At 40.9% G+C, this 15,181-nt stretch overlaps 4 protein-coding genes across 7 annotated transcripts in view; 1 reads left to right on the forward strand and 3 right to left on the reverse strand.

Moving 5' to 3' along the window:
- Nucleotides 1–3,197, reverse strand: part of tmem63c (transmembrane protein 63C) — a 33,062-nt gene extending 29,865 nt beyond the window's left edge. For both annotated transcript variants that reach the window (XM_020591213.1, XM_020591211.1), the window contains exon 1: nucleotides 3,088–3,197. The gene's annotated coding sequence lies outside the window, so the exon portion shown is untranslated. The remainder of the gene's footprint in view (nucleotides 1–3,087) is intronic.
- On the forward strand, nucleotides 849–4,341 carry zdhhc22 (zDHHC palmitoyltransferase 22). The gene is given in 4 exon segments (XM_020591217.1): nucleotides 849–926; nucleotides 2,510–2,709; nucleotides 2,712–3,036; nucleotides 3,108–4,341. Coding segments are annotated over 3 exon segments (801 nt in total). The 5' UTR covers nucleotides 849–926; nucleotides 2,510–2,511; the 3' UTR covers nucleotides 3,386–4,341.
- cipca (CLOCK-interacting pacemaker a) lies at nucleotides 3,247–11,548 on the reverse strand. 3 transcript variants are annotated; one of them, XR_002274236.1, is made up of 5 exons: nucleotides 10,701–11,548; nucleotides 9,050–9,163; nucleotides 8,407–8,576; nucleotides 5,707–7,167; nucleotides 3,247–3,329 (listed from the first exon to the last, which is right to left on the reverse strand). XR_002274236.1 is itself a non-coding variant. In XM_020591216.1 (4 exons), the coding sequence occupies exons 1-4, from the start codon at nucleotides 10,723–10,725 to the stop codon at nucleotides 6,379–6,381; spliced, it is 1,098 nt and encodes a 365-aa protein (XP_020446872.1). In that variant the 5' UTR covers nucleotides 10,726–11,548; the 3' UTR covers nucleotides 4,426–6,378. The 3 variants fall into 3 exon arrangements, 1 of the variants encoding a protein (XP_020446872.1); XR_002274237.1 differs by lacking the exon at nucleotides 3,247–3,329 and having other exon boundaries at nucleotides 4,426–5,807; nucleotides 6,284–7,167; XM_020591216.1 differs by lacking the exon at nucleotides 3,247–3,329 and having other exon boundaries at nucleotides 4,426–7,167.
- A 1,926-nt stretch (nucleotides 11,549–13,474) lies between these two features.
- LOC109955107 (centromere-associated protein E-like) lies at nucleotides 13,475–15,178 on the reverse strand. The gene is made up of 2 exons (XM_020590953.1): nucleotides 14,135–15,178; nucleotides 13,475–14,038 (listed from the first exon to the last, which is right to left on the reverse strand). The coding sequence occupies exons 1-2, from the start codon at nucleotides 15,176–15,178 to the stop codon at nucleotides 13,475–13,477; spliced, it is 1,608 nt and encodes a 535-aa protein (XP_020446609.1).
- Between the last annotated feature and the right edge of the window lie 3 nt (nucleotides 15,179–15,181).

The raw sequence follows: 15,181 nt of genomic DNA on the forward strand, positions 1-15,181 counted from the left end.
CGTCTGCAAAATATAATACATAAATATCACTGATATGACAACACTCACACTTGGCTGTAAAATAATTGAGGGTGCATTGCCACCTACTGGAACATTTACTTTCTTGCATTATCATAAAACCCTGCAGTCAATCATTATCCCACTCAAATAGTTTTCTCTTTTGTTCCTTACCTTTTCATGAATCACATTGACTGGTGGAGGGCGACTAAGCTTACTTCATCCAGGTTGTATTTAGGTTTCACTTCATAATACTTTATTCGTTTAGCCAATTCACAGGCAAATATTGCGCTTCAAAAAAATCTAGCCTTACCTTAGCGACCGTATTTACCTTACAAGCTAAGATTTTCCATATAACACATTAGAGCAGTTTACAAAATATGACACATTGTTATAAATTACTGGGACTAGGTTAAATACAATGTTTAAACTAAAAATGATTTTTACACATAAATACATCACAATGATAATCTGATAACAGGCCTATAATATCTAACATGCTGAGGCAAGTTATCTGCATTGAGTAATTTAGAACAGTTTGTTACAGTAATAATGATTTTTTTTAAAATAAATTTTAAGTTAATATGTAATTGGCTTCTTTTATTCCCAATAAAACAGTTCCACAGTTTGGTACTACCACTTTCACTTAAGTAAATGATTTGAATATCTCTTTTATAAATGTCAAAATAACATTTAAATATTGCTCTAATGCAGTGGATAAAGGCCAAAGCGTATTTTTAAAAGCATCTCCAAAAACTGCAAGTTAAATATATAAAACCCATCCAGACCAACAGGCGGCGGCAGACAAAGGAGCAGATCCCGTTCTAGTGAAACAAGACGTCAGTGTGATGCTCAGCATCACCTTCTTCTCTGCCTTTGAGTGAACCTGAGCTGTGAGCAGAGGCTCCTCCGCTCCTTGACATCTGCAGGTAGGATGGGGGAAGATGACTGCTTTCATTTCGTCGACATGGACATAAAATGATTGGCACCGGTTTAATATGTTTTCTAAGGAAATCAGACAACAGATTAGATAGTGGTGACTGCGATAGTCCGTGATCATAACTGCTGACTGTCCTGTGGGGCATGAAGTGGCCTACAGGAGAGCTTCCCGCGGTGTTTTCACGCGAAAGCCTCCATTTAATCATGTAAAGACCCAGCTTTTGGTTTTAATCCGGTAGCTCCTTGCTTCCTTCTGTTCGTGGTTTAGTAAAGTAGGTTACGAGATCACTGAAAATAGTGAGATATTCTTGTACTGTCAATGGCCCCTGAGAATCTCTGGGCGCACATCTGTTCAGAAATGGGTTTCTCTCTGCGCAGACTTACAAAAAGCCAGAAACACAACAGTGATGATCTACCGCGGATTATAACAAGAGTGTTCTCTCTAATCTGCCGGTGTCCATTTAAATTGGCCAAAAAGAAATAAATAAAAGATGAAATATAGTTGGTGACTGATATCCTATACAATATTTTTATGCATTTTCGAAAATGTTGTATTTATTGATAGTTGTTACTAATGTTTAGTGGTGGAAGTAGTACTCAGATTATTTACTTAGTAATTTACACCACAGTGTAAACATAATGTTAAAAGTTTAAGCCCTGCATGAGTAAAAGTATAACAGTATTGGCTTAAAATATACTTAAAGTACTAAAAGTTAAAAGTACTCAATATGCAGAATGGCACAGTTCACATTAATGTACAGTATATCATTATAATATTGATGTATTATCGTGCACATCACATTTAATGCTGATGTTAACTACCTTTAAAGTAGTTTACATACTGCTGAGTAGCTTGTAAATTTCTCATCAGGCATCAATAAAGTCTTATGATAATACTGTATTTTGGTTAATTAATCAGTCTGAAAAGTAACTAGTAACTAAAGTTATTAAATAAATGTAGTGGGTAAAAAGTTGAATAGTTTTCTGTAAAATGTAGTGAAGTATGAAGTAGCAGAAAATGAAAATACTCAAGTGCAGATACCTCAAAATTGTACTTAAGTACAGTACTTGAGTAAATGTACTTAGCTACTTTCCACTGCTGCTAATGTTAATGTTGCAGTTAAAATGTTTTATGTTTTGATGCCCATGATGAAGATGAAGTTAGTGTGTATAGCAACTTTTTTGTTTACTCAGATGATGAGACAGAATGGATCCTCTTAACTTTTCATTGTTCTTGGTAAACAGGGTGGGTGAAAAGTAACTAGGCATTAAAAATTGGCTATAGAACTTGTAGTATTACTGGAGTTATGATGAAAACAGTCTCTAAATAGACGACAGTAAATAGGATTTCATATTTCAATCAATTTGTATTAGAAATATGGACTTTATTACCAATTTTTAATGCTTACTTTTCACCCACCATGTACATTGGAGATTTTTCCTCCATCAAACTCACTGCCTTTACACAGACTAGAAAAAGAAAAGTGCTGCTATTACAATAACCTCTCCAAGCCACTGGCAGATGTCAGTTACCATATAATATTCTTACTATGTCTTCTTCATTCTCACACAGATATGTTCACCAGGATGTTAAAACTTCGGCTGCTCAATGCCGTAGCACCTACATACTTCTTCTTGGCTACAGCAGTCACCTTCATTTTGCACTTCTGTTTCTTCATTCCAACAATATTCCCAACCCCAGACACGTCACTGAGGGGGTCTCCGACTCTTCACGCGGTTGTTTTTCTTTTCTTGATGTTCAATGCACTGGGGAAAGTGCCAACGAGACTGTGATTCCGGTGTGTTCACCGCACTGCTCAGACAAAGTGGACGCTCACTACCTCCTAAACGGTCGTCACTTCTGCAAACTGTGTAAGAAAGTGATTCTCAAGAGGGATCACCATTGCTTTTTCACTGGAAACTGCATCGGCAACAGAAACATGCGCTACTTCATCATGTTCTGCATCTACACATCATGCATATGTTTGTACTCTCTGGTTCTTGGCGTGGCCTTTCTAACAGTGGAGTACTCTATGTCCTTTGAGAACCCGCTGACCTTCCTGACTCTTCTGCCCCTGTCCACTGGTTACTTCTTTATGGGTGAGTTGTTATATTTAAAACACACAACTTGCTATCTAAATTATTTCTTACTTCTCAGTGTTTTCCTACAGGAACAATCTCAGGCTTGCAGCTGTTTGTGGTGCTGATGCTCTATGTATGGCTGGGCATCGGCCTGGTGTCTGCGGGCTTCTGCTGCCAGCAGGTTCTGCTGGTGGCCCGAGGACAGACCTGGTGTCAGCTGCAGAGGGGGCAGCTTGTGGAGAATCACAGTCCCTGGAGAGCCAACCTCAAGGATGTATTTGGTACCCGCTGGATCCTCGGCCTTATCCTGCCTGTGCAGACAGCGGAGATGTGCTCAGAAGACACAGATGCACATAAACAAGACTGAGTAATGACCACAGGTCATGGTGATTACTCCCAATAGGTCACACAAGCAGCACAAATTGTAGAAAATGCTTTCTTTGGATACATGTGGCAGTTAGTTTAAATACTAAATGGTTGCTTTATGACCTCTAAGGTTGTCCGTGAAATACATAGCTATTAGCATACATTCCTTTAAGGACAGGAGCCATATAAGCATTGTGGAACTTTTAAATAAGCGCATAGTGTAAGTGCATCCTTTAAGTAGCTTTTTACAAGGCAATATAAGACAGATATGTTGGCCATTTTTGACATAGAACAGTTGCATGGACATGCACTTACTACATGGTCACATCAAATAATCAAGATAGCTTTGCATAAGTGCGTGCATTTACAGCTTTGCAGTTTTGTATTACGCAACTTATTTGAATGCCTGTGCCATGTGGTGCTCCGACATTGTCCGAGTGTGTTGTTCTTCCACACGTCTTTGTAGGATACTACAGTGTCACTTTCAGGAAACTTTCTGGTGACAATAAATCACTTGACATTAAGGGCTAGCAAATGGGAAACTACAGTGTTTAGCATAAACTGCCAGACTTGACACCATTGTTTTGACAAACTGTGAAATGCTGAGCCTGATTCAACTCAAAAGAATGTGATACAGAGAGTTTGATGAAGGTCCAGTGATTTTCTCCTTCATAAGAAAAGGTAGGGGAAACCTTAAGATGATTACCATGCTATTATCCAGGGTATTATTCACAATGTGCCATAAAGTCATGTGTTACATGCTTACAGATGACCCCAGAAAGTGAGGAATCCACTACACTGCTGATGGCAGAGCCCTCTGTATAATAATAGTAAGGACTTGTCACTGTTTCACTGCAGCTATAGCTACAATTCAGCATCGAGTCAAAGATGTTTTGAACTTCAGTACTTTTTAGAGCTATTTTGTCTATTCCTGCTATACCAATAAAAGTATTCAAATTAGAACAAGCAGCCATTCTTTCTTTTCACAGAGCTACACACTCTGAGCTAGGAAAATGCAACAAACAACAGAGGAAATGGTCTCCAAACAGTTTGACAATTCATTATTAGTTGAAGTGACTTTTGTTAAAAGAAAGAATACAGAAAACACATTTCACAAAAGGATCTCTGAAAAGTAATCTTAAAATGTTTGCAACGCTTCTTGACCATCTTAAAACCAAGACTGATTTGATTATTACTTCATTTTACAACCACTGACTAAAAATTGTGCAACAGAAGTGTTTTGTTGCTAAAATAAGTAACAACACAACATTTAAAATGGGACCATTTCTGACTGCACCTGTCTTTCTCGTTATCTTTTTACTACAAATCTGTGTGCATTATCTTGCCACAGTATTGTTTTGGAGAAGAATGTTAATTCTTTGGAGATGTTTAAGAACATTCAACTTTCTTCCACATGAAGCTCATGATGAAATAATATAAATTATGTATCCAGAAGTAGAAACATGAACATATTCAAAAGGCAAATGCATCCAGATAAACATTTATATTCAAATTATTTTAACAAGACAGAATGCTCGTTTAGAGAAACAGGTTGTTACATTTGTCTAAAATGTTGTTAGTGATCTTGTAACTAAAGTGCGATATGAAACCAAATGAAATTATTTAACCGTCTTAAAATTTCAATTAATACAACATCATACTAAGCCTAAAGCCAGAGTAAGGACGAACATGGTGGCAACATATGCAAAGTCAAAATGATGTGGTTACAGCACTTTACTTGCTACAGTTCAAGCATCCAACAAATTCCTACACAGTTCTTAAAGGTAGATACTGAAAAAAGCCTGTTTTACCAGTGAACTGGCAACATTATGTGCTCAGTTTGTTTCTATTATTCACACAGTTTTAGTCTTTACTATTATTAATATTGTTGCAAATAAATAAAAGACAGCAAGTAACAAAATTATAAAAACAAAAAACAAAAACACAAACAAAAAACTATGTTGTGGGTTGGAAAGCCCTCCGTACTCCCACTGTAAGCTAGTGAGCTGTTGTCTGGCAAACACAATTTCTCTTTCAGTTTACTATCTGGTTCAAAAACCAAGTAAACAGTAAAAAGTCAGTAACTCAAGATGCACCTCAGTCAGGAGAACAATGAAGCATGCCACATGTCGAGGTTTCCATTTGATCTAAAATGTTAATTTCTCTACAGCAATCACATTCAAGGCAAGGAATTAACCCCATGTGTCCTCGCATATGCTGCATGCATTTAGACAATACAGAAGCCATAGCCCTATTACAAGTGATACTTGCTATTTTAAAACGACAGAGGAAAGAATATTCTTTAAAGGTGAAGGTTTGTACCTTAAGCATGCTTCTTAACTGCCACTTGGTAACAGTGGATATGCGTCAGCTTCATGTTTGGAGGCTAGACCAGCAGCTCTGAATGGTATTCTTTCCATTACCTGCAAAATTAAGATGTACAAATGCATGAAAGCATAAAGCTGAGTTCAATTATTGTTTGCTTAGTTGCTGTGTTGACAATTTCACAAGAAGAAAGTTTCAAAGGTGCACAGTGTGTGAGATTTAATGTCTTCTAGTGGCGAATTTGCAGATTGCAATGCTCAGCAAAGCTCATACATTACTACTTCTTTGTCTCCAGTCTCCAAATCCAAGCTGCTACTTCAATGTGAAAATGCAAAATTCACACTCTAGAGCCAGTGCGTGGTTTGTCTGTTCTGGGCTACTGTAAAAAACATGGTGGCTCAACATGCCGGCCTTTATGATAGGGGACCTGCTCCTATGTAGATATAAAAGCCTCATGCTAGACTAAAGAACATGCAGCGATTCTCAATTTCTGGTGAGTGCACATCAATGAAAACATAATTATGCATACTATAGCCCATTTCCATTAAGAAATCCTAAAAGTTACACACTGCACCTTTAACTGTAAAGATGTGAGACATTTTTTCCACATCCATTAAAATTATCTTCTGTCCCCCTAATTGAGAACTGCTGGTCATGTCCACCAACATATTACATCAGGACTCTCTGAACTTTAGTCCCCGACTGTTCCTTGTCTGTGTCCTGCAGAGAGAGTTGGAGTTTCGTCCAGAGCTGTGGGTCTCCGCTGCTCAGAGCCTCCAGCAGCAGAGCTGTTTGCTCCTGCAGCCGCTGCAGCTGGCCTTGGGTGCGCTTATTCTCCCTGATCAGCTGCTTCGTGCGCAGCGTGATCCCCAGCAAACCAGACTTGTTGAGAATATTGTAGGTATTGCTGAAACGTTTCAGTTTGTTGCTGTCCGCTGAGAGGACATCCTGGTATTTGACAGAATGGGTCTTGTTGCTGTCTACCTCCATACTAAATTCATCTAAGGGAAACAGAAAGCTGGTTCCTGCCAGTGGGGAAGGAGACCTGTCAATGGGCAGTTCCTGACTCTTAGCAGCCTGTGCTTGGTTGGTTTCTGCTTCAAAGCTGGAGATGACTTTGACTGGAGTTTCCGGAGTTAGCTGTGGGCTGGGGGAGCTGTAGAGCCCGTGACTGTGTTGGTGCCGTCGCTTTCGCTGGTCGTACCGCGCTCTTGAACTCACCCTGGAGGATCCCATCCTTTTAGCTGGCACCTCCACAGGCTGTGGTGCAATTCTGGGATATGATTTGAGGATGGGCATGTAGCTTTTTGATTGCTGGATATTTTCGGGGCACATTTTTGGAGTGTTGCTGCTGCCATTTGCTACCATAGGTTGAAGAAGAACCACCTGTGACTGAGGTATTACTTCCAAGGGTGAAGGAAAGCCCCACTGCTTTTCTATTGGGTCAATCGTCGATGGCTAAAAGGGGGGAAAAAAAGTTAATATCATACTATAAAACAAAAGTATAAAACAGTAAATATTTAAGGTATAGTTGGCAATCTTGGAAGAACCAAAAAGTGGAAACTTCACTTTGAAAGTAGGCCAAAGAAATATCATCCTGACTTCTCTCCAAAGCCACTCCTTCAAAACACAACGTGCACTGCCTGACTACTACTTACATATTTCAGGAAAATAACAAATCCCCTCCAAATAAAACAAAAATTACCTGTCCAGCAGAAATATGGCCACTACAGAGTCATATTTCAGCCCCTTTTGTTCTCTCAGTTGTTGCCATCGTTTAAAAGTCACACCAATGTTAACTCTGGTTTTATGTCTTTGCGGCATCCAACTTCTTTTTAGTTGTAACTTTCTCGAATACGGTCTCTGTTTGCGACTGAAAGCTGCTGTAGGTGTACCTTTTTGCCATAGGTCGCTAGCTTTAGCTATAAAAAAAGAGCAGTACCACAACTGCCTGCATGGGCTTGTAGGAGACTCTCGGCTCGCCCAATGAGTGCAAGGGCAGAGTCCGCACAAGTAGGAAGTTAAGTTGACTGGCACGTAGGTCATTCAATGGTTTTGCTCAGACCAAGTAAATTACTGGTCAGGCTTTTTTCAGCCGTGCTACTGCCATAGATATTTTGTCAGTGCGTTTAATGTATTCATTGCTATTGGGATAAAAAAAAAAAAAAAAATCAAGAAAATGTAACAAAAATGCTTCTGAAATGAATCGCCAACCCTACCTTTAAACATAAATGACATACAATCGAAACATTGCAACACAAATGTTACCCATTATAATTAACACTAACTACAATGTACTTGTAACTTTACACATGCACTCTCTTAACAGCACATTGACAATAAAACCCTGGCTTAATCTGTACTGAATTATACCCAAATGAGAGACAGAGACTAAACTAAAATAATGCAGGAATGTTGGCTGGTAAATCAGCTGCAAGAACTAATTAGCCATCTCTTAAATATTAAAAGAAAAAGCTCTATAAATGACCAGAACAATACCAGACAAACACAGTGCTGAATTTCTTTCTGGAAGAAGAATGTTGCTGTGATGCAACTACGAATCTCTGTTTTACACCAAATTAAAAAAGCCAGAAAAAAATGATTTTCAGTAAAATGACTGACACAGTAAAAAAGATTTACCACAGCAATGAGAGAAACCATCCTAAGAAAAGGCTAACATACACTGCTGTATTTTACCTGCTTTAAGACAAAGTTGTTCATGATGATCATTGGAGATAGTCCAGCATATGAGCCCCCCATCACAGCCACCTGCGGACCAGTTGGGCCCTGGCCGATTATCAACCCATTCCTTCCTGCATCTTCAGAGTCAGTAAGATCAACTGTACTGAGGTACTCAGAGCTGGCATCTGAGGAAGAAAAGGCAAGCATATGGGTCTCATCATGTTTAAAAAGCAACAGATTGACCTTTCTATTATGTCCAGAACCTGAGAGACAACATCAGTACTATGAGAACCGGGGCAGATACATAAGTATCTCCAGAGCAATTGCAAAAGTATATCATCAACCTGATGAGGAGGGCTAATCAAATCCAGGTCAGCCTTGTGTGTGATAAAGGTCCTAAGAAAAACTGGCCCAATAGAGGATAGCCAACATGGAAAGTGTGACCTAGATCTCTAGATTTTATTAGGGTTGACCTTGTTTATGACTCAATAGTCACGTTTTCTAGTAATGGAAACGCTAATCATATATACTTACACAACATGTGCCACACTGACAACACCGCAATGTGAACAAACAAAAATGTCAAAGGATAAAACATATACAAAGAAACACAGAGGTTAAATGTTTATCTCTGTGAAGCAATGTAACTCAATCAAACCTGAGAAGCCTGAATCTCTCTCCAGGTCAGGCTTGGGTGTTCCAAGGTGTGTTGCCCTGGTGAACGGTGGTGTCCTGTGTCTGTCTGGTCTCCTGAAACTGCTCATGCCTGTCTCTTCAGGAAAAAAAATACAAAATGTGGGCAGTATGGTCACGCAGTGGTTAGAGCTGTTGCCTCAGAGCATGTAGGTTCTGGGTTCGAGCTCTGGTCAGCCCGGTGCCTTTCTGTGCAGAGTTTGCATGTTCTCCCTGTGGCTGCTTGGGTTCTCTCTGACTAGAATAGACTGGCAACCTGTCCAAGGTGTACCCCACCTCTCGCCTGATGTCAGCTGGGATTGGCTCCAGCCCCCTATCACCCTCCTCAGGATAAGTGGTATAGATAATGGATGGATAGATAAAAAAAAATGTAGAATCAAGGGTTGAACTAACAAGATCTAAACAGTTATCCTGGATCTAGCAAAGCCAATGCCTAGCAAAGCTCTGACATAGTTCACTTTGTTTTTGCCTTGAGTTCAGGGTACTGGGTAAAAGCAAAGACTATAAAGATGCAGAGGGATTATTTGCTGTATTACTTGCAGTGTATATAACCCTATATATTATATTATCCTCCGTCATTTTGGTGTCTTAATGTCAGGGAACAGTTATACTGTCTGGTCATGGAGAACATTTCAATGCTAACATCACATATCTAATTAGTACTGATGGGTCATTAGGTCTCCCCGATCAGCCTCCTTTACACCAAGTGACTAAATCAGGAGCACCAATTTGATGCAATGCAATATCCTCGTTATTTATACATAAACATGGGTGACAAACTAAAGGGAAAACTAACATAAAGTGAACAACACAGACATTTTAATAAGAACAGCTTTAGTGCTCCTCTGCTGGAGGGAGGAAACATTCATTCTTCCAAAACATTCCCTCACTGGGTTCAACACACTTTTTAATGGACATTCAGTGCAGAGATGCAACCATTAGTCAATTAATTGATAGAAAATTAACCTTTAAAGGCTGTATTTTGTGCTTGTAAACATTAAACATCATTATTACATTAATATGGGTTTATTTCGTCCACTACATTTAGACAGAAAAACATATGTACACAACAAATAAGGTGACGCTATGTTTTGAACAAGACATGAATCAGGTCAAAGACCTAACAACAAACTAATTATTATAAAGGTCGCGACGTTTAAGGGCCTGTTGCTCCCATACAGAGCTACTGTAAGAGATGCTTTTGCCATTTCCCAACACTTTATGTGTGTACCATATGATGTATAGACAAAAAAAAGACGTCATGCCAAACACGTTATGGCCGTGTCTGAACTGTCCAGCGGCTAACGTTATTTATTTAACTTAATTATACAACTTGCATTGTTATTGTTTAACGTTACACACGCAACTTTGGCAACACTAATGTTAGCTAACTATTAACAAGTCGTGAAGGCAGTTGACATACACTAGTTAACTTTTATTTGTTAAAACGTAAAAACATTTCATGTGAAATGAAACATTAGCTGAGAACGACTGTTTACTGCCCTGCCCCCGTGCTAATGCTAGCTCACGTTAACGCAGCTTTAGCTTGGCAGCCAGCATATCACTGTACTGTCAACAACATATTTAGCCAATAGTACTATTTTTGTAAACCTTACCAATATTTCGCTTGCTTGAAAACATATTGCTGTTTGTACTGACATCCAATGTTATATGTGTCTTCTAGTAGTGCTTGACTCTTTCTTAGCTAACGATTCCACTACACTTCATTTCCGACTGTGCTCATTAAGTGAAGCCCTCACGGATGCTTTGCAGGCAGCCCCAGTTCGCTAATGAAATTTTCGCGGTGGCACAGAAGACCATATAAGCTGGCAAATAAATATTTATTGCACAGGTTGACGCCTCTCAGTTCTTTATATGCGATGAAGTAATTATGAAATACATTCTTTTGTTTTGAAACAAAATGTACTAATACAGTAGTGGCATAATAAGGGGAATGCACAAAGCACATTTTCAATCTGTCACATTAATGTTTCTTGTAACACTTTTGAGTGTGCACAAATGTAATATTTATCTTGGCAGCAGTGATGAATCAGCTGTGGTTGTCTTTTTGTTTCAAGTGATGAATATATGGGACCTCCTGCTAAGACACATCTGAGGGCTCAAATTTCCTGGAGGCACAGATGTTGTTGCCAGGGCAACGAGTCAGCTCCAGTTTTATTTTTCCAGGAAGTCGAGGAGCATTTGTTTTAAGGTGTGTGCGCCCCTCAATAAATACGCGTATTTTTTAAAACAAATATCGATATCATAGTAGGCTGTTGTTTGAGAGAATGTGAAATATTCCGTCAACAAAGTAGGTTATGAATTTACAAAAATCCTGAGAAGGTCAGACTCACTTATTGTAGTGATCATAAAGCATGATTCAGTATCATATTCTCAGCTGCAGAACCATTTCCCAGTTCCTTCACTGCCATTACTCTGTGCAGTGATGCAAATACAGTACATGCTGATTGTTCAAACCAGAACAATAATGGTTCTTGATAAAGCAGTGCTCATGGAGTCACTGGCCCAAGAATAGTCGCCTCCAGATCAGTGTTTCTAGACCACAGCGCAACAACCCGTATGCTCGCTGTCATCCTGTCACCCACTGTGCTCACAGAGGGGAAACTCTGTGTTGTACAGAATATGTTTCTACCCAGCTAATTTGTCAAATCCATTTTAATGAAGATGCTATTGTTATTTGGATTACATTAGTTGTGTGATATTCTTATAGACTACTGCCCCTAACTTGTGGCTGATGGGGTAGATGGTTAAGTGTACAGGGCACTGACTGGATGAACAACTTATTTTTAGGTTTAGGCAGCTACCAAATTTAAAGCTGCACTAATCAGTGTTTTTAAGAACTGTGTAGTGTTAACATGAAAGGGCTTGATTGTGCTTGATAGGCACAATTATCACTCCCACTGAACATTTCCTGCTAAGTTTTACCTCATTCTGATGTTATGGCAGTACAGTAAACCTGGGCAATAAAATGTTTCTTACAAAAGTGTTTGCAGTAAATCACACAAACGCGACACTCAGTAATAAGGTGATTATACATGTGACCAGTGGTGGAAATTCACAACATATAGCATATAGCAGGGCTGTGGACTCGTGTAGTTTTCCCAATGTGTGGGAAAATTTGTTGTGCAAAGTCATTCTGTGAACATCCACCATTGTGGTGTTTTTCTGCTGCAACACACAGCAAGGAAAACGGTCTGACATGGTATGCCAGTCACGAATGTAACACCTGCCATCTGCAGCTTTTTTTCAGATCACTGTGGATGTTTGTTTTTGTAGTAACCCTCCCTGCAATACTTAAAACTGATCCACTGACTGTCACAAGCTCACTGCGGTCAGCCGAGCTACGAAGTAGGACAACAGCAGCACGACACTCCCCCTGCTGTGAGGCAGTAGTGGTAATGGGTGTCATCAAGGCTTGGCTTGCTACAGCCCTACTAAAACTAATCTGCGTTAAGTATTGCAACTTGCTTGAGTGTGCACTAATTAAACCTGCACTAATTTTTAAGAACTGTGTAGTGTTAACGTGTTTAGTTATGTGTGAAATCACTCTGGTAATAAGATGCACAGAGGTAGAAGAAATATAGTCCCCCCTGTGTCAGGTTTGCTCGGCCGCTCTGGCCTCCCTCACCTTTCCTACCGTCTCTTGCCCCATTTACACTAATCACGTTCACCTGTTCCTCACTCCCTTATCACCAGCTGCACTTGATTAGGTCACTCACTATATTACCCGGTTTCACTCCTCAGTCACTTGCCAGTTCGTTCTAGTCTCTAGGCCATTTTTTCTCCTGTGCTCTTTTGTTTTTTGTATGTATTTATCCCCTAGCCAGCTACTGTTTTGTGTTCCCTCCATGGACTGTTCCTCCGGACCGTGGCTCCACTCTCCCCTCCCAGGCAGATCAATGCTCAGTCGCCTATCTGTTCTACTATTGCCTTCATCTCTCTGTCTCTACCTTCAGTAGCCACCATCACCACCGACCAGCCCAGGAGTGACCCAGCCTACGCAGCTCGGCCCAGCTCTCCATCTCCTCACCTCCTACTGTTGGTCAATACCCGGTTACTACTCATCGACAGGACTACGCACTATTTCCCTCTGTGCATTTTGTTATTTCTCCTCATCACTGTACATAATAAATCACTGCTTGCATCAAAGTCAGCTACCTGGGTCCGCCTCTTTCTCATTCGCTCACTGACAGGTGCGAACGGCACCCTGATAGAAGCCAAGATTCATTATTGTTTGGGTGTGCATTCATAAAATGAAGCAACAAACACATCTATGTGGGGAGTTTTTCTCTCATAGTGCCACAGTTGTGTGTACGAGCCAAGGTGATAACAAGGGTACAGCATAAATGTAGTTTAAAGATTTTTATTTTCAAAAAGAAGTAATAAAGTATATTTTTTTGAATCGCTCTTCGTCTGGTCCCTCCCCTGAGACCAATTTGCCATGGGAGACCCTATCAGGGGCTAATGCCCCAGACAACACAGCTCCCAGGATCATTGGGACACACAAACCTCTCCACCACGTTAAGGTTGCGATTCCAGGATGAGAGAGCTTTTCAGTCTCTAGCTCATGCTGAAGCATGTCTTTCTCCGCCTTCAGCTTGTCTTTCTCCGCCTTCAGGGTGTCTTTCTCCACTTTCAGGGTATTGATCAGCTGGAGATCTTGGTCCACCCTTGCTGCATGAGTGAGCTTTTCATTCTCCAGCTCACATTGAAGGGTGTCGATCAGCTGGAGATCTTTATCAATCCTGTCGGCATGAGCCAGCTTTTCAGTCTGTAGCTCATGCTGAAGGGCGTCTTTCTCCACTTTCAGGGTGTTGATCAGCTGGAGATCTTGTTCCACCCTTGCTGCATGAGAGAGCTTTTCAGTCTCTAGCTCATGCTGAAGCATGTCTTTCTCCGCCTTCAGCTTGTCTTTCTCCGCCTTCAGGGTGTCTTTCTCCACTTTCAGGGTATTGATCAGCTGGAGATCTTGGTCCACCCTTGCTGCATGAGTGAGCTTTTCATTCTCCAGCTCACATTGAAGGGTGTCGATCAGCTGGAGATCTTTATCAATCCTGTCGGCATGAGCCAGCTTTTCAGTCTGTAGCTCATGCTGAAGGGCGTCTTTCTCCACTTTCAGGGTGTTGATCAGCTGGAGATCTTGTTCCACCCTTGCTGCATGAGAGAGCTTTTCAGTCTCTAGCTCATGCTGAAGCATGTCTTTCTCCGCCTTCAGCTTGTCTTTCTCCGCCTTCAGGGTGTCTTTCTCCACTTTCAGGGTATTGATCAGCTGGAGATCTTGGTCCACCCTTGCTGCATGAGTGAGCTTTTCATTCTCCAGCTCACATTGAAGGGTGTCGATCAGCTGGAGATCTTTATCAATCCTGTCGGCATGAGCCAGCTTTTCAGTCTGTAGCTCATGCTGAAGGGCGTCTTTCTCCACTTTCAGGGTGTTGATCAGCTGGAGATCTTGTTCCACCCTTGCTGCATGAGAGAGCTTTTCAGTCTCTAGCTCATGCTGAAGCATGTCTTTCTCCGCCTTCAGCTTGTCTTTCTCCGCCTTCAGGGTGTCTTTCTCCACTTTCAGGGTATTGATCAGCTGGAGATCTTGGTCCACCCTTGCTGCATGAGTGAGCTTTTCATTCTCCAGCTCACATTGAAGGGTGTCGATCAGCTGGAGATCTTTATCAATCCTGTCGGCATGAGCCAGCTTTTCAGTCTGTAGCTCATGCTGAAGGGCGTCTTTCTCCACTTTCAGGGTGTTGATCAGCTGGAGATCTTTTTCAGTCCTGTCGGCATGAGTGAGCTTTTCAGTCTCTAGCTCACACTGAAGGGAGTCTTTCTCCACCTTTAGAGCGTCTTTCTCCGCCTTCAGGGTGTTGATCAGCTGGAGATCTTGGTCCACCCTTGCTGCATGAGAGAGCTTTTCAGTCTCTAGCTCACGCTGAAGGGCGTCTTTCTCCGCCTTTAGAGCGTCTTTCTCCACTTTCAGGGTGTTGATCAGCTGGAGATCTTGGTCCACCCTTGCTGCATGAGTGAGCTTTTCAGTCTCTAGCTCACGCTGAAGGGAGTCTTTCTCCGCCTTTAGCTGCATGAG

The sequence above is a fragment of the Monopterus albus genome, unplaced genomic scaffold (genome assembly GCF_001952655.1).
Source record: "Monopterus albus unplaced genomic scaffold, M_albus_1.0 scaffold13.1, whole genome shotgun sequence".
NCBI lineage: Eukaryota > Metazoa > Chordata > Actinopteri > Synbranchiformes > Synbranchidae > Monopterus > Monopterus albus.

Excerpts from the sequence above, each read along its gene's own strand:
- cipca (XM_020591216.1), bottom strand. The coding sequence starts at position 10,725 with ATGTTTTCAAGCAAGCGAAATATTG. Across the intron at positions 9,164-10,700 it reads TTCAAGCAAGCGAAATATTG|AGACAGGCATGAGCAGTTTC; the intron begins GTAAGGTTTACA and ends TTTTTCCTGAAG. Across the intron at positions 8,577-9,049 it reads GAGAGATTCAGGCTTCTCAG|ATGCCAGCTCTGAGTACCTC; the intron begins GTTTGATTGAGT and ends TTTCTTCCTCAG.
- LOC109955107 (XM_020590953.1), bottom strand. The coding sequence starts at position 15,178 with ATGCAGCTAAAGGCGGAGAAAGACTCCCTTCAGCGTGAGCTAGAGACT. Across the intron at positions 14,039-14,134 it reads ATAAAGATCTCCAGCTGATC|GACACCCTGAAGGCGGAGAA; the intron begins GACACCCTTCAA and ends AAAGTGGAGAAA.